The sequence below is a fragment of the Apteryx mantelli genome, chromosome 4, assembly GCF_036417845.1.
Source record: "Apteryx mantelli isolate bAptMan1 chromosome 4, bAptMan1.hap1, whole genome shotgun sequence".
Classification (NCBI taxonomy): domain Eukaryota; kingdom Metazoa; phylum Chordata; class Aves; order Apterygiformes; family Apterygidae; genus Apteryx; species Apteryx mantelli.
Window position 1 is genome coordinate 45,813,259 of NC_089981.1, and position 21,963 is coordinate 45,835,221.

The window sequence follows — 21,963 nt, forward strand, 5'->3', positions numbered from 1 at the left end:
ATCTTTGCTTCTGCTCACATTGACAAAATAAAATTGTCTTTATCTCCCTGGTATTTGGCCAATAGTTTTCTGGCTCCTGTTACAAGGTAGTAGCTGATGGCTATCATAACTGTGAATCCCTGAGTACCAGATGATTTTATGGTGTGTAGAATAACAGAAATTAGGAGAAAGCGTCAATACCTTCCTCCAACCCTTTATTCATTGTTTTTTTGTTAGGGTTTCTTTGAGTGTACAGATGACAAAATCGTCTAAAAGGCTGAGAATCTGCAGAAAAGGTTGAAACAAAATATTAGATGAAATAAAATGCAAATTGGAATGTATTTTTAGTGCTCGAATATTTTCCCTAAAAGCCTATACTGTAGGAAACATGTTTTACTGCATGAATCACATGGTAGCATGAGGCATGCTTTTGACACACTCTGTGGTCACATGGAAATAAAGAAGCGTTCTCAAAGCAAGGAACAATGCCTATAGAAACTTCTTTTAAAGCCTCCAATGGCTGCTCTGGAAAGACTCAGGCCTTGACTCATGTTTCCTAGCAAGGGTCCCAAATCTAAAAAGAGAAATTGCCCACCAACTTCTCAAACAACTTGTGAGTTGTTTCAGCCAATGGTAACAGATATTTTCTTCAGTTTCCACAACCTTTTTCTGTCAAGTTCCCTTAATGATATGACGTTTCTATTTGCGGACAGATTTCAGTTGATTCTCTAGCCCAATAACATTTATTTTCACCTGTGTACTTCATGGAGCATCTCCATCTCTTTAGGTATAATACTGGAATGATGTGTAATATTAAAATTCCAGGAGCCTTATGGTACTGCCTAAACAAATCTGGTTTTGTTGTTTAAATCCATGTGTGGGTATGTGTGCATGCGTGCTGTTACATAGTGTAAAGCAATCAATATGGCTGAATAGTACTTGCTACCCTGCAAGAAGGAACATCTAAGCTATGCAGACAAAGTATTCTCTTATGTAGTGAATCTGCACAAGCCGAATAATTACATATCAGTATCAAGATACGATTGCTATTATGTGTTTGATTTTTCAAAGTCAGGCTCTTACTTGTCTCATTCCTCCCTTCTCCTTTCCAGCAGCTGCTAAGCAGTCATTTTGCTCTCCATTTATCATTAAGGTGAGGCTTGAGTAAGACACTCTGATGTTCCCACAGTTCAAATAGTATTGCTCATCACCTAGATTTTTCTTGATGGCATGAGAGATTACCAATCTTACAGATAAAGTAGTGTGCAAAAATCTTTGTTTTAAATCGTGTCAGGCTTTTATTGTGGCAAGGCTGTTAGAGTTGATAACTGATAGTGATTTAGGAGGCAATAAGAAGGAATTCCTTTATTAGTTTCTTGCTCAACAATGAATATCTGATATGGATGGTTGTAGAAGTTCTAGGCAAGTTGGAGACTGAGACCATGGTCTATCACTAACAGTGGTCAAGAGGCTTGAGGTAGCTTAAGGAAGGAAATGAAACTGCTTTTTCCTTACTGGTCATGCTGAGTAGGATGAAAGTGCTTTCTAAAAACTCCAATTAGTCCATATGTGTGGACAAAGACTATGTTAAGAGGCTTTATTTGTCACCCAGGAGAGTATGATGTTTCCTCTAGTCTGAGGGGTTCTACATGAAATACTTTTGTCTTGACTGTTAGTTCTGGAAAGTCACAGTACTCTTTCATAGTTGATTTTCCTGCTTCCCAAAGTAGCAGGGTGGCATGAACAGTGGCATCTCTATGGGTGAAGAACAGCGGGGAAGCAGGGATTCTCTCTCTTAGAGAGAAAAATTATTGGCTTGATTGGTGGAGTGCAAACAATTCTGATGAGGGAAATACATTTGAAAAGGATCTTAACCTCTTCCAGTTTCCATTCAGGGAAACTAGACCCTACCATCAAAGACAGACTCTTTCCGTAAGCATTTCTTTATTAAATGTTATCTGACCAGACAAAGGAAGGTCTCTAATGTCAGCAAGGTAAGATGTCAAGGAACCATCATGACTGTACTGGGGATGGAGACTTTGGGCAGGCATCTGTTTGTCATCTTTCTTGCAAATCAGCTGATTTTCTTTTGAAGTCTGGAGCTTGTGGCAGTGAAATTCCCTTTTCTATGTGATGCTTGCATTGTTTGCAGTGTGAGTGAAGCCCTTGGGCACTTGACTCAGCTCCTATTAGGACAGTCATCTTCACTACCTGCAGCTGGGGCCTGCTCAAGTTCCAGTTGATTGTAGGGCTGAGGAACTGGGCATGCTAAGTATTGCCCCTGTTGAAAGGAAATTTTGTAATAGGAGTGAGCATGAATGGTGAATTGCATTTCTTCTTTTTGTTGTACAATTGGAGTAAAGGAAAAATAATGGCCTTTTTGAAGGGTTCAGTCTTTGGAGAGCGTAGATCTCTTTGGGGCTTTCTCACTTAACATCACAGAATCTAAAATTCCTTCATTGCTTAGAGTGTGCTGAACTACGTAACATTTTGTGTGTTTGTTCATTAAATAATAATAATTTTGCCCATTTCCTATTTAAAGCTTGCCGATAAAACAGTCTCTTGAAATGACTATTTATCAAAATGAATCCTTGAAAATACCAGTTTGCTATGCATACTGTTTCTACAGCATTAGTCCAGTTTTAGATAGATAGCTTTGCCACTTCAAAGGCAGTGTCTTTGTGGTAGGCTGAAACAGAGATTTGCTGAAATTTGTCAAAATCATGTCCAGGAGAGAATGTATTTCCTGTGATCAAAGGTAGTCCCCCAAATAAGGCTGCCCCATAGAATATTTCAGGATCAGAGATGTACAAGAATCTGTTACAACTCCAACCACTTCATTAGGATTCAATGACCAGTAGTCACATTTTGACTGAATTTAAATTGCTTCAGAATTGGCTGAGAGAATCTGATGTATTCTTGCAGCAAAGAGCTTTCTCCTTGGTTTGTTAAATAGATTTGTCCTGTATTTTGGGCTTCCTGCAGATTGAATTAGAGTAAATCTAGTTCTAGAAAATGTGGAACTCCCCAGCTGTGATAGATTCGCTCTGCAAATGTTGGATAACCTCAGTATCATTAGCAACGGTTGCAAACAGGCTCCTAAAGAGGTAATTACTGTTCAAAGGTACTCTTGCTTAAAGATGCAGGTACCAGTCTGGAGGGAATTTTATAACAGGGCCTAATCACTGTCTCAAATTGAGTCACAACTTAAATTAATTAGCTCAGGGATTTCTCCAACTTATCTACCTTATCTTTAAACATCTTATTTTTTCTCCAAGTATCAGGGGGTCTGCCAGACAGTAAGAACTTAAGAATAAAGGATCTGATCTAAAAAAAACCCCTCTGGTTTCTGTTGAGTATATGGTAAAGAAATTCCTGTAGTATGGAGGTGTTCTGCATCCTTGAAACTTGTACCCCAAGGCTGGTGTTGCTGTAGAGTGCTAGCTCCTCCTCTGACACCCTGATAGTAGTAGTCGAAGTATTCTCCTCTTCACTGAAGGAAATGCTGGAGTGCCATAGAGAGTGGTTTTGCACTGCTTTTTTTTTCTTTTCAGTCTAAACTCAAACATTTGTTTGCATGACTGGGCTCATAAATGAGCAACAGCTGACTGACAAAGGTTGATTTCTCCACATGCCAAGATGAATCGGACCCTCTGAGGGGATTGAGACTGATGGTTAAATAATTGTCACATGTAGGTGGCCTATAAGAAGAATTTTGGGTTTTTTTTAAGTCTTTGTTAAGACTTTTTTCCCCCACTCTTTAAACTCTCTTGTCATGTGCTGAGTGGGGGCGGATGGAGATCGGAGTGGTGGGGGGAGGAAATGGGGGGGCTGCTGAAAGCATTTATCTTCATTTCTGCCGTCACCCAGTGTTTGTTACCCAGTGATAGACAGACGCAGGAAAGCTGCCAATCAAACCTACATTCACTGCATTTCAATTGGCCTTCACTTTGGATTTCAGCATTCTGAAATCTACATCTTCTCTGCAGAAAAAGGTCGTTTTGTTCATGGTGATGACAAGCCCGAGACCCTTGGGTACCTACTGCAGTCACTTGTGATTCTATCAAACAATGGAAGATCCAGGAATCAGGACAGACTGTCAAGTGTCTGGTGAGAACTGTTCCTTGTAAGAGCTGATCTGCTGCCTGGATTTAAGAAGCTGAAGTGGTGTGTGTAGGGTTTTTGTTTTGTTTTGTTTTGCCTGCAGGTACACTAGAACTTAAGAGGCAACAGCACCTTCTTACGCTCTTACCCAGGCTGAAGGCCTGCCGAGGCAAAACCAGCACTGAGAACGAGTTCTCGAGCTATACGGTGAATGGAAGCTCTGTAGTGAACATTCTTGTTAAGTTTTTCACACGTAGTCTCAAATCTTCCTTATGAACCACTGGAAAAAGAGAACAAAAAGGGCTAGGAAGCAGACTTGTGTACTGGGGATTACTTTCCTGCCTAAATTCAATGTCTGAAATGTTCCTCACTTTCAATTGTCTTTACTGTAGGACAGTGCATGTGGGAAGCTTGTGGCAGGATTTGTGATACAAAAGTTATTCCTTTTTGTTATATGTAACTAGATCTAATTTAATAATTATAGTTCTCAATTGCATAATTAGTGTAAATGGAGGTAATTATTTAATAAAGACATGTAGATTATGGAATTGGCATTAGTGCTGGGGCACTGGTTTGGATCCTTTGAGAAGTGGATCAAATCCTTCTGAACATGCACTTTCACTCAGCTATGAACTTTGTTCCCTGTGTCCTAATCTTGTTGATAACAGTATTTAAGTTACCTGAAGCACTAACATTAATTGATAGCTTTTGCTGGCTCTGAATTTTGTGCAGGGCTGTCCAGTAGTTGAAGGAGAACTGCTTCTTTTCTTTGTTGGCTTTTCCTGTGTAAGATGTGACCACCTTTCAAGGTAGAGGGGACAAGAGGTTTAAATGAACATCATAATTAATCTCAAAATTCCAGGGAAAGGGATGAGAAGACCACAATCTCTATGGAAAAATGTCAAACACTTGTTAACACCTTTTTGAAGGTACTTTTAGCAATAGGCAGAACATTGGTATGAGCCAGACACATTTGCTGTTTGTGCAGTAGTTAGTGATGTTGCTAGGCTTCTACTATTAGGTGAAGGGAGTGCAAGATTACTCTCCTAGGACAGATTATCCTCCAGTTCATATATTACTTGCTATGCCTACCAAGTTTGTTCTCATTGCAAAACAGGAGAAGACCTTGTAATGTTCATCTGTAATAAGATAAATATTCTGGAATTATGTGCTTTGAGTAGTACCTCCATTGCCTGTCTTTGCAGAGTATTTCTTTCCTTGTCTCACTCAATCAAGTAAGGCAGTTGTTACCTACTTAGCAGTGTTAGTTACTGTTTCTGTGCAACCAGTCCCACTGCTTGAAATTTATATAGAAACTTATTTTCTGTTCTCCATCTGGTGGTTGGAGGCAGCACAGCAGAAGGGCTGCCATTCTGTACCAAACCCTGATTTGCAAGGAGGAGACTTTTAAAGATGAAGCAACATGAAATTTAATTGTCCCTTCCTCCACTTCTGGTTGCAAAATGTAATTTCATTAATGTATTGAATCTGCTTTCTCGAGTGCATATCTTTTTGTTCAGAGGAGACCTTTGTTTTGGGGGATATAGAGAACAAGGCCTTGGGCATATGTAAGAGCAATGGAAATATTCTTAATTCTGCTCTCCAAGTGATGTGTGAGCATCTGACAGAGGCAGATACAGAGACTGAGCAGAAGCACAATGGAGGTCTGTCAATTGCTGGAGACCTGGCACACACAGCGTAAAGCTGACTGCTCAGAAATCTTGCTCTTAGCATATTTTCTGAGCTTTCTCCAGAACCAAAAACCAGGACCCCAGACAGCTTATCTGTGAAAATGGGACTAGCAGTAGCCTTCTTGGTGTCTTTCTCTTTGTTTATCAGCACTGGTCTAGAATTTACTTTGCCTGCTCTGCCTTGCCCCCCTCCCCTCTCCTTGCTCTTTACTTTTCAGAGAAATCATAAACTGTGTTTGTGCGTGTGTGCTTGTTTTCAGGCGATCTTTATTTTACAGCCCTAAGTGTTCTGCTTGGATTCGATAAGGAAAGTAAAAGAATCCAGCCTTAGTCTGCTCACCTTCCTCCATACCACTTTCATTTACCTGCAATTAGCAAGCTTTTTAGCTGTCTGCAAGGGCGGCTGGCTTGCCCTTTATCGGAAACAGAATTATCCAAGAGATGTTTTCTCTTCCACAATTATTACTGTGGCAGCAGAGTCCCGGGCCAGCCCTTCTGGGAGAGTGATGCTGCTGACTTTTCTCTGTGCTTACCATTGGTGACAGTGTTGAGATATCTAAATCCGAACTGCTTAGAGTCTAGAGTCTGTGTTTCTCCTCATTTGTGCTTGGAGATGATCTTGTTTTGCTCTCCCTTATCAAATTCTCTTGCCTTGAGTTTCTCTGGGTGTCAGTGTGCAACTATAGTACAAGGGCTGTTTGCATATGAAGGTCAGTGTCTCAATGACTAGGAATAGCAAGAAATTTTTTTGTTTTTTTTTTTTACTCTAGTACTGCTGTTGGAGGACTGTTTCTTTTCTCCACTTTTCTCCACAGCGATCGCATTTAACATGTGTGAGCTTTTCCACATGTATGCCAACCTGAGTAACCAGTGGCAGTTCCTTTCTGACTGGAAGATGATGCTCTTTGCATAAATTTCTGAAGTATTCTGCTTAGCCTTGTGCTTTGGGCTGTTGCCCGAATCCTAGGGATGTTAGCAAGGATGTTGTCATTTGCCTGGAGTGGTACCCTCCTGTTATTTCAGAGGGTCCAAAAAGGACTATCTGTGTCAAGGGCTTAATAGTGGGTTCTAATTTCACCTTCATTTCAGATAATTAGAGTTGTTGATATTTTGTTATAATCTTCACTGTGTGGCAAATATTGTAGGCAACCTGCACCCTCTAAGAGGGGAGTTTACAGCAGAAGTAGAGATGATGTCCACAAATGCTTGTGATCTGACAGGGCAACACTGTTGCTTACTATATACTCTGGTCTGCCTTTATAGTTGTCCTGGAAAATTTTGGGTCTGCGAAATGTAGCTTCACCAGTGCCAATAAAATAGGATGCACTTGGACTGAATGAATCTGATCAGGATTTCTGCCTGTGTCTGGGCAAATATTTTCTCTTATCAACTTTCTTTTCTTTCAGAAACATGTTGCTGGGATGTGCTTTCCTATTAATTTCCTGTGCTCTGTGGTTTATTTAGAAGGTGTTGCCATTTCTATAAATAAGATTCTTTTAAGAACCCAGAAAGTTCTGTGTTGGATTTTGAAGAGTATTCTATGGGTTTTTGTCTCCTGAACTATTTTCTGGATGATCTTTTGGAGGTTAAGTTGCTAATTATTTCCTCCTTTTCTGTAGGGGCTGTGATTGGGGATGGACAGTCAGCAGTGGCCAGCAACATTGCCAACACAACCTACCGGCTCCAGTGGTGGGACTTCACTAAATTTGATCTGCCTGAAATCAGCAATGGTAAGATGAAAAGGACCCTAGCACTTTCTTTTAAGTCTCTACCAGAGTTACCATAAGTCCTAGGTTCTTCCAAAGGTATATGGCTAGATGTTGCAACCCCCGGGTTACTTGATTGTCTTGTTTCATTGGGAACCGTAAAATGTATAGCCTTTTGGGAAAGTTGACTAAATACATGCAGAGCTGTTCTTACTCAGTTTAGCTTGTGTGTTCTTGCTATCAGCAAATTCATTCATAAATGGGGCTCTTCTGTTGTTATTTCAGCGAGCATTCTCATGAGAATATACAGTCCTCTTAGAAACATTGTATATCAAATCTCCTCATTCTTTTATCAACAAGTTTCTAGAGGGCTGACTGAGTGTGACTTATTGACTCTATCCTTTTGCATTAGAAACTGCTGATAACTTGGGTCTGGATTCTCCAAGTTACTGACGTTGGTGTGGGTTAAAGCACTGAAATACATTTTGGGGGTCTGGGGCCTGGTCTGTTGTAAGCTGGGAGTAGATGTGGCTTCTTGCCATTTGCAGAAGCAGTGGTTGTCCCAGATCTCAGGTGGAAACTGCTTGCAGGTCAAGAATGTGAGCAATATTGCTGAATTTTTCTTTCCCTTTGTGAAAATTTGGCTATAGTTTTAACATGTGTTTTATGCTGACAATAAGCTAGCTCTCACACTGGAAGAGGCTTACTTATGCTGGCACAAGAATTTGTGAAGCTTGTGGTCAGAGCTGACCAAGGAATGATTTTGGGGGTAAAACTAACTTGACTAGAAAGGCTATTTTTTACCCAGAATGATTTCTTGATATAGCTTGCTGCACAGCTGCAGAAATGTTTGTGGCAGCCTGGGGTGAAGATAGGAGGTGGATAGGACTGTTTATTTGAAGTGTGGTTTTAGCTTAGGCCATCTTCATGTGTGTGTGAAACTTATTGCTTGGCTGCACAGCAAAAATCAGGCTGAGTGCTGCTTCAGGGACTGACAGCTTTTAGGGGGACAGGGATTCTGTTTTCAGGAAGTCTTCTGCTTTCACAGGTAGAAATTGAAGTGAATTAAGTAAAAAGTTTCTCTCAATACCAGCCCCGTCTGTTCCATAACATCAAAAATTTCATATCCAACAACTCACTTATGTGGCGTTCTATCCTGTTGCTTAAAGAACCCCCCAAAAGAGCATATATATTGGCACCATAGTGGCAGAGATGTTGGGAACTGAACCTGGTCGGGGAGGAGCCATTGTACCTCCCAGTAGTCTGGAAGTCAGAGTAGCTGGGAGAAACCTGGCAATAGCCAGCTGCATTACAGAAAGCCATTTTTTTATTGCGTTGTTCCTGCAGATAAAGTATCTGGTGTTTGTCTCATCTTTTTTCCCTCACGTTGTCCAGAATATTGTGGTGTGATGTTTATAGTCTAGTGGGAAATAAAAGCGCTGTTTCTAGAAGTTAACTCTCAGTGTTGTACAGGAGAAAGATGCTTTATATTTTGTCTCTGAGAAGCATTTTGTCTCTTGGGAAGGAGCATGCAGTATCATCCTGAAAGCAGAATATTGTGTTCGACTGCAATGTGCCAGTGCTTTGACACATCTTGTTAAGTGCCAAACTCTATAGTTCTAGTATAAGATTGTAGGCTGAGGATCAGAGCTGTGCACAAGGTGAACTTTCTGCCATGTGGCAGGAATACTTTCCATGGTCCAGCCAGACTCCAGACCAGAGTAAAGATGAGGTTAGAGCAGGAAGTGTCTTGCTTGCTGGTTTAAATTCTTTGGGGTTTCTCTGCAGGTTTGTAAAGCATTTGAAGAGTACTACAGCTGCTAATAGCTCTTCTGGCCTCATCTGGCTGTCGAGCAGTAGGCTGCTGATTAAAATTTTTTCTACAAGATATTTGTTTATAATTTATGGAATCCCATAGAAAGTAAGAACCATCTGTTCCTCAAAGCATCGATATCTCAATCTTTTCCTTCTTCCCTGTCGGGACACTTCCATTCTGAGATAACTTTCAATTAGCTGGGAATTGGACTTGGATATTCCTAAGACTTCTGTTGTCATTGTGCCCTTCTTGCAGACAGGGTTTGTGCTGCAAGCCCATCCCCAGGCTTTCTGACTTCCCACTTTGTGCTGCCTAGTACTTGTCTCGTCCATCTTGTCATATTACCATTTGGAAAGGTTTGTTTTTATTCTCCTTTTTCCTTTCCACTTGCTGAGCTCAAATCTGGCATTTCTAGATTGTTAGCCATATCTCCCTCTGCCAGGGTCTAGTAGGGATGTGTAAAAATGGAGCAGCTGTGCTTGTTCTAAAGCAGGCATTTGCCAAGCTTGTATAGGCACGGAACAAAGGCAAGCGGCAAATTTGTCAAACTGGAGGATGTTAATGTTGACTAGGGCTACTGGTACTCCTCTTCCTAGCCTGATGCTTGGTAGCACTGCGGCTAATCTGTTTTGTTTTGGTTTTTTGCTTTGTTTTTTTTTTTTTCCTTAAACCCCCAGCCCAGTTTTATATAATAGGTATCCTTGTGCAAAATCATTTTGTTTCTTCATAGGGGCCTTATCCCAATGTGCCTTTTGTACCACTTACTAAAGTGTTGGTACAGGTGCACAAATTTGTAGGGAGATACGGTGAAGGTAAATATGTGACGGTGGAATGGCGGATTGGAGGATTTTATTTTTGTCCTTGATCTTAAAAATAAAGTGTTTTCCCAGAAAAGCATGTGGCCTTGCTAGTTCTTCCCTCCCCCCTTCCCCCCCATCATTTCCGATCTGTAAACTAGAGATGGCCATGTGAGAGAGTCTGCTTACAAAGAGGGTGCTGCTGCACTTCCTAGGGCTGACTTGAGCCACAAGTGGTTTGGGAGTTAAGGCAAATGAAATGATGCAGCTGAAATCTGAGACTGCCTGCCAGCTCTACTCTCCATCAGAGAAAAGGCTCTGGGGCCAACTCGCACCTCAGAAGAGCTCTTCTTCCTGTTACAATTAAACAAAGAAAAACTCGTTTGGAAATAGGATGTTTTTCACTGAGCAAGTGGCAGCAGCGTGATTAGCGCCGTTGTGTGACCTCAGCTGCAGGGCGCAAGCCCTGCGCCGAGCGCTGACTGCTCGGCAGGGCTTGCCTCCGCGGCGGGACCTCACTGATGCTGAATCCGGCGTGTGCGTGAAGAGGACCCTGATGGTCTTGAGGAGGAGATGGCTTTGCAGGGACACGTGGGATTTTTTAGTCTCGACCTTTCTCTGTCTTTCTCTATTAGTGACAAAACGAAAGAAGATGGGCTTGGATTTCTTCTCTCCTTTTGCCAGTTTTGCTTTTAGTAACTCTGAAATGAACATGACCCAGTCTTAGACTGTAACTGTCAGTCATAGCAGCACTGGGCAAGGGAGTTTATTTGGCAGCAGAGGCAAAGCTATCTCTTGCCATTTATTTTATTTTCTTCTAGTAGGTGTTGCTGATATTTTAAGGATCTGAGGTAGTGATATCCAGCAGCTAACAGGTGGAAATTCAATCCATGAACACAGTATAAATGCAAATATTTGAAGCTTTTGTCTTTTGTTTGTATCTCTTGAATATAGTTACTCTCATGCTGCTCACTGCTCATTATTTCAATTTCTAACTGCTGTGGGTAAATCTAGTCCTGTCCTTCCCCATTTAGTCATGAGTCAGGAATTTGTCCTCCATTATAACACTGGCTGGGACTTAAAGAAGGAGATATGATTGGTACTCACTGAACTTAAAAGAAGGAAAAAAAATCCATATAAACGATATATAAATAGGAGCTGCTGTTAAAAAAGTGCATCCTTAAGGGTGGCTGGGAATGGATGGACCCCTGTACCAGTGATTCTTTCCTGGGTTACCTTTGGCAAATAGACTGCTGTTCCTGCTGGTGTTTCAGACCTTCTCCAGCTTCAAGCATAATTATGCTGTAGGCGTAAGCATTCCAAGTTGGCACAACACCTTGATTAATTTGTTCTCTTATGTTTCTTTTGATCTGTTCTGTCAGCTCAGTGGCCGCATTAACAACGCGGAAGAAAACAAGATGAAAGGGTAGCCTTGTTGCAAATGGTTTTCCAAAAATAGCAGATTTTTACCCTAAAATCTTCTGTATTGGCTTCATTTTCATAGAACTGGCCTTGGGCTCAAAGAAATCAAATAGCCTGTGGCTTTGTCAAATGTATGAAGATCTTCATCCTCCCCATGACCTGGGAATCTCTTAGATGCCATTCCTTAAAATGAAACCATGCTGAGATCTCCACCTCTCGAGTTTGGACTTCTTCCGCTGGCACACTAGGTTCCCTTGGCTCTAGGTGTCAGTCCTACCTGTGCCCCCTCATCTTTTGTAAATGAGGAAAGAGCGAAGGACCTTAACAACGTCAGTGTGAATTGGATCTTGAAAGACTGAAATAAAGGGCATTCTTCTTGTTCAGCGCAACTCACAGCTGTGATGTTTTATGTTCCAGGCGCACATCAAGGGGGAAAGATAGTTCACTCCTGGCAGGGGAGCTCACAGTCTGTCTTACTAAGAGACATTCACCATATGCAGCAAACTTTAAAAAGAGTAAGACACGTAGTCATGTTGGACATCACTGCAGACAGCTCACCGAAAACCTCTGTTCTGTGTGCTGTGCTGAAGGAGGGAGGAAAAAAAAAAAGGAAAAAAAACATGTAGATAGAAAACAAATAAGCATGTGCCCTTATAGGCTAAATAGACTCTTGGTGAATGGTGACCCCATATCAACATTGCTTTAAAAAAGCATATAGTAAAAGCTAGATGAGGGGAGAGGGTTAGAGACCTGGGGAGGAAAAAGTTAACAGTGGAACTGCTTCATTTAGGAAGAAGATATATACAAGACATGACAAGGTCCCTGAATCTGTAGATGATATAGAAGAAATACAAGCATTTCTTACCTTACAGGAATAAGAAAATATATATCTTTTTAACTCATGAATGTCCAAAGTTGCATTAGATTAAAAGAAAAAAAAAACTTTAAAAGCTGAGAAGAGGCTTGAACTCTCTAGATCATTTTTCAATAGTTGTAGAAACAAGGAAGAAACATACCCTGTGCCCAGGGTAGTCATTGTCTGCCCGCTCTAAAGTTTCTTGCCTCCTTGTAAAGCATCAGGAATTGTTCAGTGCAGAAGGGCTCCTGGGCTAGATGAAACCCATGCCTTTGGTCTGACAGAGCAAGAACAAATTTTCTACTTTCACTACTGAGCACAAAATGACTGTAGTTTTAACATTGTGAGCTGTATCCTGATCACAGAGATGCAGGACTAAAATTAATATATTTAGCAGAATAGAAAGGAGAATGAGTAGTTCTTAGTCCTCAAAGAAAGTGACTGGGCTATAATGTGTCTTCAAATAACTGGAAGTTTTTGGAGTGTGGGGTTTTGTGCTTCATAGCCGTGCCTCTAGCAGATGCTCTCCCTGTGTAATGTGTATGTTGCTTTGCTGCTGGCCTTCTTGCTTGGCTCTCCTCTGAGTAGTTAACACAGGTTTGGCTGGGAGGGTCACAATATTCAGCTCTCTGGCAAGTTCCCCTTTCCTTTCTTGTGCTGTTTTCTAGATCACTGCAGATTAGAGTACAACTCCAAAGGAATAGGTGAGACAGGATCCCTGAACCTCTAAGTCTAGTTCCCTGCTGTCTCAGGCAACCACATCCTATAATTCCTCTTATTCAGTCTTAAAATTAGTCAAATTAGTGCAGGGTCCCGCACCTGGGGAGGAATAACCCCATGCACCAGTACAGGTTGGGGGTTGACCTGCTGGAAAGCAGCTCTGCCGAGAAGGACATGGGAGTGCTGGTGGACACCAAGTTAAGCATGAGGCAGCAGTGTGCCCTTGTGGCCAAGAAGGCCAATGGTATCCTGGGGTGCATGAGGAAGAGTGTGGCCAGCAGGTCGAGGGAAGTGATTCTCCCCCTCTCCTCAGCCCTGGTGAGGCCACATCTGGAGTACTGCGTCCAGTTCTGGGCTCCCCAGTACAAGAGGGATGTGGCACTACTGGAGCAAGTCCAGCGAAGGGCTACAAAGATGATTAGGGGACTGGAACATCTCTCTTGTGAGGAAAGACTGAGAGAGCTGGGCCTGTTTAGCCTAGAGAAGAGAAGGCTGAGAGGGGATCTTATTAACGTGTACAAGTATCTGAAGGGAGGGTGTCAAGAGGATGGAGCCAGACTCTTTTCAGTGGTGCCCAGCGACAGGACGCAAGGCAACGGGCACAAACTGAAACACAGACACTTCCATCTGAACATGAGGAAAAACTTTTTCACTGTGAGGGTGACAGAGCACTGGAACAGGTTGTCCAGAGAGGTAGTGGAATCTCCTTCTCTGGAGATATTCAAAACGCGCCTGGATGCAATCCTGTGCAATGTGCTCTAGGTGACTCTGCTTGAGCAGGGGGGTTGGACTAGATGATCTCCAGAGGTCCCTTCCAACCTCAGCGATTCTGTGAAATTCTTTGCCCCTTACACTACAATTGAAAGGCTCTTCTAGAATCTTACTCTTCTGATATAAATCATCTAATTTCTAAGCTTAATGGATGTTTTTTACCCATTTACTCACCTGCCAACATTATTTGTTAAGAGAAGTATGATGATGTTCTTTGGCATTTACATTTCTGATATTTTTTGTAAATACAATCCTCTTTCCTCTTGGTCTTTTTTAACCATGCTCTCATTCCCTCAAAAATAGGTTTTGCATTTCCCTTGTCATCTTCAGAGCTCTTTGATGGACTTGTTACCCTTTTAGGGCTTTATCTTCCTCGAAGGTGGATGACTAAAACTGTACCCAGTATTCTGCATGTGGTTTCAACACAAGCTTTTATATTAGCACAGATGTTTCTATGGAAAGTGTGCTGCCTGATGCAGTTTAGGATTGCCATCTCTTTCACTGTTATGCCACGTGGGTGGCTCAGTCAATGCTTTGATCACCGAAGTTGATACTCTGTTTCCAACTGACAAGCTCCTAGATAAAGCAGAAATATTTAAATGTTAACACACCAGAATTTTTTCACTTCACTTTTTATGCTTCTGTGTAGTTCAATTCTCCATCTGTGTTCTGATCATGCTCTGTTAATGAAATCACCCGACTTTACCAACAGAATTCATCAGCCAACTCCACCCTTTGTGCCTAGCCCATTGATAAAGATGATGAATAGGACTGCTTTTGAAACAAGTCATGGAAGAACTCTGCAGGATCCTCCCATTTTGATGGGGATAGCAATAGTGCAACCTGTTGTCATGTATCCTTTAGTTAGTTCCCTGCTTATACTGCAGTTCTTGTGTTAATGCCCATCTTCTCTTGTAATGGCATAATGAGTAGTTTAGTAAAGCCTAGATAAAAAGTAGTGGTAAATTTTAGTTGTTCCTTTTTAAAATTTATGTGGTACAGTCTTTAATCTTTGTTCTGTGGTCTTTCTGTTCATCCAGCTTTGGGCTAAATACTCAGGAATCTTGTCATCTTTTGGACTGTCTGTTCTTTGAAGTACCATGTGTATTTTGGGTTTTGTTATTATAGCACTGGCAGTGACTACCATTATTTACCTTTTTCTGTTCAACACCTTTTTGTTTATACTAGGCTGAAAATTACTATTTTTGGCAGCTCTGAGACTGAAAAAATGGCTGAATAATTTTAGACTACAGGTGTAGGTGGTTTGGTACAGAATGTAATTAAATAGTGCATTTTTTATGCTTTTTTTATTGGGCTTTCTTAAATGAAACAATAGAATACATCAGTTACCTGATGTAGCTTTTCACAGAAGTGTTGGGCACGAGGGACAGGGGTTGTTTCTTCTGGCAGCAGTGCCAATTTGTTAAAGCATTGAGTTACAGCCTTGATTTGATTTGGAAGTTCAAACTTTCAAAAGTATGTATGAAAGCTTTCTTAGCACTGCTCTTTTGTTAAACTTAAAAGTAGTATAGCTCAAGAAGTACTTTTGTAAACTTGGGCCATTTTAGCTGAACAAATCAAAGCCACTTGTATGCTGGGCAGGGTGTGAAGGTTTAGAAGAGAGTTCCTGGACTACAGACATTGACATAGTTCTCTGCATTATGCCATAGCTTCAAGTGTGTGGGACAGGGTGTACAGTCTTCTAGCATGCAAAGTCACCATATTGCAAGTGTGGACTTTATTTCTTCTTCTTCTTCTTCTTCTTCTTCTTCTTCTTTTTTTTAATTTCTATATTCCCTTGAGCTTGAAAATACTAGAATGTGAAGTTCCCCCTGCCTCCCAAATACAATCTATGCAATTTCAGCTCCAGACCTTCTGGAATAGTTGCAGCAGTATTAATCAAAAATTGGAGTGCTTTAGGTCAGGCTGAGGGAGCAAACGTAACTCCATCCATATCTTATCAAACCACCTTTAAACTGCTCATGATTATGAGTTTGCCAGTAGGCCTTGTAGCCTCATTGTGCTACAATGGCACAAGTACATAGTAAGAGTCAATAGCCCAGAGACCGTATAGGCTGAGTACACAAGGCACAGAGGGGAAAAGATTTGTACGAGGTCACCCCGACACTCACTGGCAGAGATGGAACTAAAACTCATGTCTTCTGAATTGTGCTCACTGCCCTTTCTGCTAAACAGTTACTTCACTGGTTGCGTGAGTGAGTCAAATACATGCCCATTTTGTTTCTCAGACTGGAGTAATTAAGTGGTGAGCTGGCTAGAGAAGTCTCTGCCCTTTCTCACTAGCTTTATGCAAGGCTGGTATAAAAATCAGCTGTCAGAAGTGAATGTTTGTACCTACAGGGAGGAATGTTTCTCTTGCCTCCTGTTTATTGGAGATAAGGGAAGGTAGGACTGTGGGCTCCACATAAGAAGGGGAAATGAATCAAGGTGTCCTGTTTCTAATGATACCACTGCTGGAGTTTGTCAGAGAATCATGATTTGGGACTTGTTTAAACTGTGCTGTCCTTTGCAAAGGATGGTGTTATGCTAAAGAAAGGAGGGGTTTGATAAAAATGCAACCAACACTAATTCTTGTCTGATGAAGGCTTCAGGAGGTAAGTAGATTTTGTTCCTTAGGCTCATTGCAGTGTCTTATCTCTGTTTTGGAGTAAGTTTTTTATTTATCAGGGTATTAACATTTTATAAACTTTTGGAGGAAGCTAAATGTTTCAAACATTTTTTGCATGGACTGTTCTTCCTCCAGCATTAGGTTTTAATCTTGCTTTATTCTGGGTTGAACTTCAGTGCTTTAATCACTGTTCTTTCCTTTATTCTTTGCAGCCTCTGTGAATGTGCTTGTTCAAAACTGCAAGATTTATAATGATGCTAGCTGCGATATCTCTGCAGATGGGCAGCTACTGGCAGCCTTCATTCCCAGCAGTCAGAGAGGCTTCCCTGATGAAGGAATACTAGCTGTGTATTCTCTGGCACCCCACAACTTGGGCGAGATACTTTACACAAAGCGATTTGGTAAGCTTTCAGCAAGAAATCAGGGTGGGTGAGAGTGCAAGAAGTTATCTCAGAGCTCAGCCTTCAATGTGAAATGTAGTAGTCCGAACATTAGTGACTGTCTACTGTAGTAAGAGGAGATATTTTATTGGCCTTCCAACAGCCACAAATATAGTACTGCTAGAGAGAAGTTTGCGATACTATCTAGACATATAAGGTGCTGGTAGGGAGGGAGCTGTTAGGGGAGAGTCTTTGACTTCATAAGGCAGTATCTTTATGGGAGGCCACTCACTGCAAGCAAAATTACTGCAAAATTTGTACTTGTGCAGGTCTGCTTATTCCTTTCTGTCCCCTGTGAAAATGAACTTAGTATGTCCTGCATTACAGGAATGTTGGGAGGGCATGAAGAAGCTCTGAGGAGGAGGGGTGGGGAGGGATAACAGCCTTCAAGAGAAATAACCACTATTCTGTTTATAGGCCCTAATGCTATTTCTGTGAGCCTGTCTCCAATGGGCAGATATGTAATGGTGGGACTGGCTTCCCGACGTATCCTGTTGCACCCCTCCACAGAACACATGGTCGCTCAAGTCTTCAGGCTGCAACAGCCCCATGGTGGAGAAACCTCTATGAGGGTGAGTGTATGTGTATTTTCTTTCTGTGTGTTTTTGCAAGTGATTTTGTCTTGCTTTGGCTCTAGCCTAGTTGTTAGTTGCTGGGTTTCCCCAGCAACTAATGGAGCTTTCCCAGTGTACAAGGATTGCTCTGAGCCATCTGTCCGTTGACCTCACGTTGGGGAGAGACTCATCTCTGGGACAGATTGCTTGATTCAGCTTCAGAATATATCTTCTCTATCAGCTGATGTAAAACACCTTTATTTCTGTCACCTGCTCCACACTGAGGCAAAGTAAGATCAATGATGAGGATATTTTTTAGGGAACCGAGTCATCACTTTTTGAGCCCTGGTTCTGGGCTATTGTTTTCCTGGCATGGGTCTCTTAAGGTAGAAGACTGATAGATTAAAGAGGATTTATTAAAACAGCACTACTTGGTCAGTAGATACAGTTGCTGAAAGCTGCGTAGATATGAAGAGATCACTAGTTACATGGGTTCAGTATCCTGTCAGATCCTTTTAACAGTCTAGTTTTCCCTGATACTGCTTCTTTTTTCATTTATTTTAAGATCCCACTGAAATTTGTAGGTTTCTCTGCCAGTTACGGGAATGTCTCTTCCCACAGTCTTTTTACCACATCATCATAAATGAAGATGGAGGAAATGCTGTTATCTCACATTGTATCCCTTCCTGTAAAGGGCTATGGTAGGATTCTTTTTTCTCATCCATTCTTTACGTTTGGCTCTAAACTCCAGTTGCTGAGGCTTCTAGCCCTAAGCTTCTGCCTAAATCTTCCATTCCGATTTCTTTCATCTATATTTCTTCATCTCCATTTCAAACATATCTTCTTTTGCCATGATGTTTTATACTCTTCAAATACTTGTACCCTTGCTCTTAGTCACCGCTTAGTGAAATAATGCTGAATGTTCCCTTAATCTTTTCTTGTAATTCAATCTTCCAGCTTTTAGTTTTCTTTCTTTTCTGAATTCTCTCATAAATATCCATTTTTTTTTTACCTCATTCTGGGATACATTTAAATGTATGGAATGTTTTACCGGAACACCACAAAGGACATTTTTCTTGCTTTTTTTGGACAACAGGGCTTTGCTTATACAGTCAAAAACTGATGTCTGTTTTTGCTGTTCTGGTGCGTTGAAAATTTTATCCAATTTTTCCCCACTCTTTCTTTTCAGACTTGCTCACATCACTGCACCCCTGTCTTTCTCATCTGTTGTACTTCTGGATTTTTCTCCAGATGGATTGAACGTATTCTAAAGGTTGCTTTTTTCATCTTTCTTGCATATGTATTTTTAGCCTCCAAAAACCTTTCCCTCATGTTTTCAAATCTGTCCAGTCTAGCAGGATTTGCTAACTAATGCTGTTTTTTTTCCCTTTTCCACATCACAATTGAAGATGGTTAAATACATCTATTTTCTGACTGCTTTGGACTTCCAGTTTTCTGCCTATGTGACAGGGTCACAATTAGATAAATTTGAATTAATTTGGTTAAAGAGCCTTCCTCTGGGATGATGTTGAGTATTGTTTCAGAATTCTGGCATGTTGTTGCTCATCTTTGTGCTGTCTATAGGACCAGGCTTGGAAAACAGAACTGTTAATTTTGTAAACATTATCCCTTCATCTAGTTGTAAAAATTAGTAAATCAGCTTTTGTTTCTTCTATCTTGAGTTTTGCAGTAAGACAGTTCCATAAGTTTGTAGTGCTTTTCAGGACATGTAAAATAAATAGAGTTTAAAATAGACTTCATAATATTCCTAGCACACTCGCTCTTGACAGTGGCTGCTGTATTCATATTCAGTTGAGTAAAAATTTGTTTGCAGCTTGGCCAGCGTGCAGTAGAAAAAGGTTTAGGAAGAAGGCACTAGTGGAGCTGAATTCTTCAATCTATAATTTAAAATATACATTAGAGAGAAATAGGAAGCATCTTTGTTGCCTCCCTGCCAAAACAGTTTGTGACACAAAGCAATTGTTGCTCAGCTTTTTAATTAAAAATAAGTCATAGCTATGCTCTGAACCAATGCCTTGTGGATATTTTAATTTTACACTACTTGCAAAACTCCCAAGAGATAAATTGAAGTGAAATGCTGCATCAGAATCCATGGAAATTCTTAAAAGCTGTCCCATGGTCGGTCATTCCTCCTCAGACAACTTTTGTTTTGCAATTGATGATGGACTGGGAGAGTAAGGCTTGGCAATATGGCCAGTAAGTCACTGCAAAAGCTTGGCAACCTGCTGAGGGGTGAAATACAGCCATTATTTCTGCTTCCAATTAAAATGGAAAGGCCATTCCTCCACCATCCCTGACTAGCGGTCAGGGAAATGCAAGATCCTATTCCTCAGACAATTTCCTCCCTTTTGCTGTTGAAAGTGAGGTTTTGAAGATACAATTTAATTAGCTTTATTACATGAAACCCTAATGCATTTAATTGCACCTAGAAATCAACTAGCAGCTGGTGTAACTTTCAGAGCTGGGGAGAAATGCCCTCTCTGAGGGCTACAGCACTTTTGGATTGTGCTAAGGAGCATCTTGGTTATAGAGCTGTGCACTATCTATACAACTTGCTACAGTGGAAAGGATTTTAACATTTAGGAAAGATTGGGTAGAGTTCTACAAGTCAGGATTGATGTGATGTGGCAGTTATGAAACTGGGCTCAGAAATGGAGTAAAAGTAGTGAATTGTCATCAAGTATGGTAGATTCATGAGACAGAGGTTCAGGCTCTTTCCATTCCCTCCCTTAGGACTGATCTGCTTAGCATTTGAGATAGAAACCTGCCTTTGCCAAAGAACAAGTTTGTTTTCAAACTGAGGCTTAAAAAGCCTACTAATAGTGTTGACTTTTAACAAGTGTGTGGCATGTGTAAGCCTGAGATAGATTTTATTCTGGCAAACAGATAACATCTCTGAAATCTATCTGTAGCTGAATAGTGTGGTGAGGGAATTGCTTTTAGTTAGTCTGTAGCTTGGTACAGAGAGCAGTTGTACTGGGATTTGTGTTGAAACAGCTGAATTTCAGAGGTGGGAAATTTGGAGAAAGAACACAGGCTTTTGCAGCCTATTTAGAAGTTGTAGAAAAACAGAGAACATCCAAAACCCATTTTGGGAAGCAGTCCTTGTATAGGCTGCTGTGTAAGAGCTGTATGCAGCATCCAAGATGCCTCATCAAAAAATGCAATTCGTTGCTGCAAATGACACTGAGGTGTACATAGATCTGCACATGATCTGTTCATATGTTAGATTAGTTTGGCCATGAACTCTAGGCAGCTCTATAATGTTTGAGAACTTATGGGCTAAATCATAACGTAATCATGTATGGAGATGGTGCAGCTTCTCTGCACATGCTGTATCTTCATGGATAAACAGAGAATGTCCCCACAGTAGCTACCATACTGTAGAAACATTGTTTTAACTATATTGAAATAATTATGGCAATGGTGGTTCTACATTTGTGATGATTTAGGTACAGTCATCTTGCCAAATTCAGGTTGGAGGAGGGGAGTCTAGATGAATTACTTCCAGATCTGCCCATGGGCTGAGAAGAGGTATGCAGTTTCATCATGATTTTCTCAGGTACTTCTTCCTGCCATCTTCCTTGAATAATTTTAAATCAACTGTTTCTTCTAGTATTTGTTCCTTCCAGATGTGTAGGCAGCTGGATGACAGCCTCTTTGCATCCAAATGAGGGTGCATATAGCTCTGTCATCAACATATTGTTGACACTTGATCTTGTATACTGTTCTATTGAGGCTAAGCAGACGGAGAGCAGGATGGAATGGCAGCTGTATGCGAATCTTTTGCTCTAATCATTAGATCTTTAACATATTCTAGATTCTGCTATTACAGTCTCAGCATGTCATTCATTTAGTGAGGAATTCAGAGGTACTGCTTTTGGTTTGCAGTCTGAGTTAAGGGCAAAAACAGAGTCTTGTCATTCTTTTTGCCATAGAAGTGACCATATTTTTATTAGATTGTTTCAGCATTGACGGCTGTCAGTGATTTTTATGAGAGATAGCAGTAGCTGGAGGCACAGTTCTGTTTGCACAGTTAGTTTGCTTTCGCATCTGCACTGAGAGTATACTTATCTATCTTCTGCCATGCTAACGCCCCCTTTGGCATTCCTGCTTCTGTCCTTTCATTTGTTTCAGCCACACACACAGGCAATTGATAAAACAATTATTTTGTTTAGCAATTTCTTGCTTACTCAGCCCTAGGTTTCAGATCCAGGCCTCGACCAGTCCTTTAAAGGGCTTCTGGAGACATTATCCTGTCTTGGCAGCCCTTGGGAGACTGTTAGCAAATTAATGGGCCGCTTTACTCCAAGAGTGTTATTTTCCTGAGCGAGAGCTTTGTTACCTGAAATGATCATCTTGTAAGACCTAGTTCTTGTCAATTTTTTGAAGCTTCCCAGTGGTTAATTTGAAGCTGTTTCCTGTGTAATAGTTGCATGGCAGGCTTGTGAGATAGA

General features: G+C 41.0%; 1 protein-coding gene across 5 annotated transcripts in view; it reads left to right on the forward strand.

The window, feature by feature from the left end:
- AMBRA1 (autophagy and beclin 1 regulator 1) overlaps window positions 1-21,963 on the forward strand; it is a 147,192-nt gene that overhangs the window by 87,521 nt on the left and 37,708 nt on the right. For all 5 annotated transcript variants that reach the window (XM_067296401.1, XM_067296400.1, XM_067296403.1 and 2 more), the window contains 3 exons: window positions 7,394-7,504; window positions 16,704-16,892; window positions 17,349-17,503. In XM_067296401.1, the coding sequence (XP_067152502.1) occupies window positions 7,394-7,504; window positions 16,704-16,892; window positions 17,349-17,503 (455 nt within the window). The remainder of the gene's footprint in view (window positions 1-7,393; window positions 7,505-16,703; window positions 16,893-17,348; window positions 17,504-21,963) is intronic.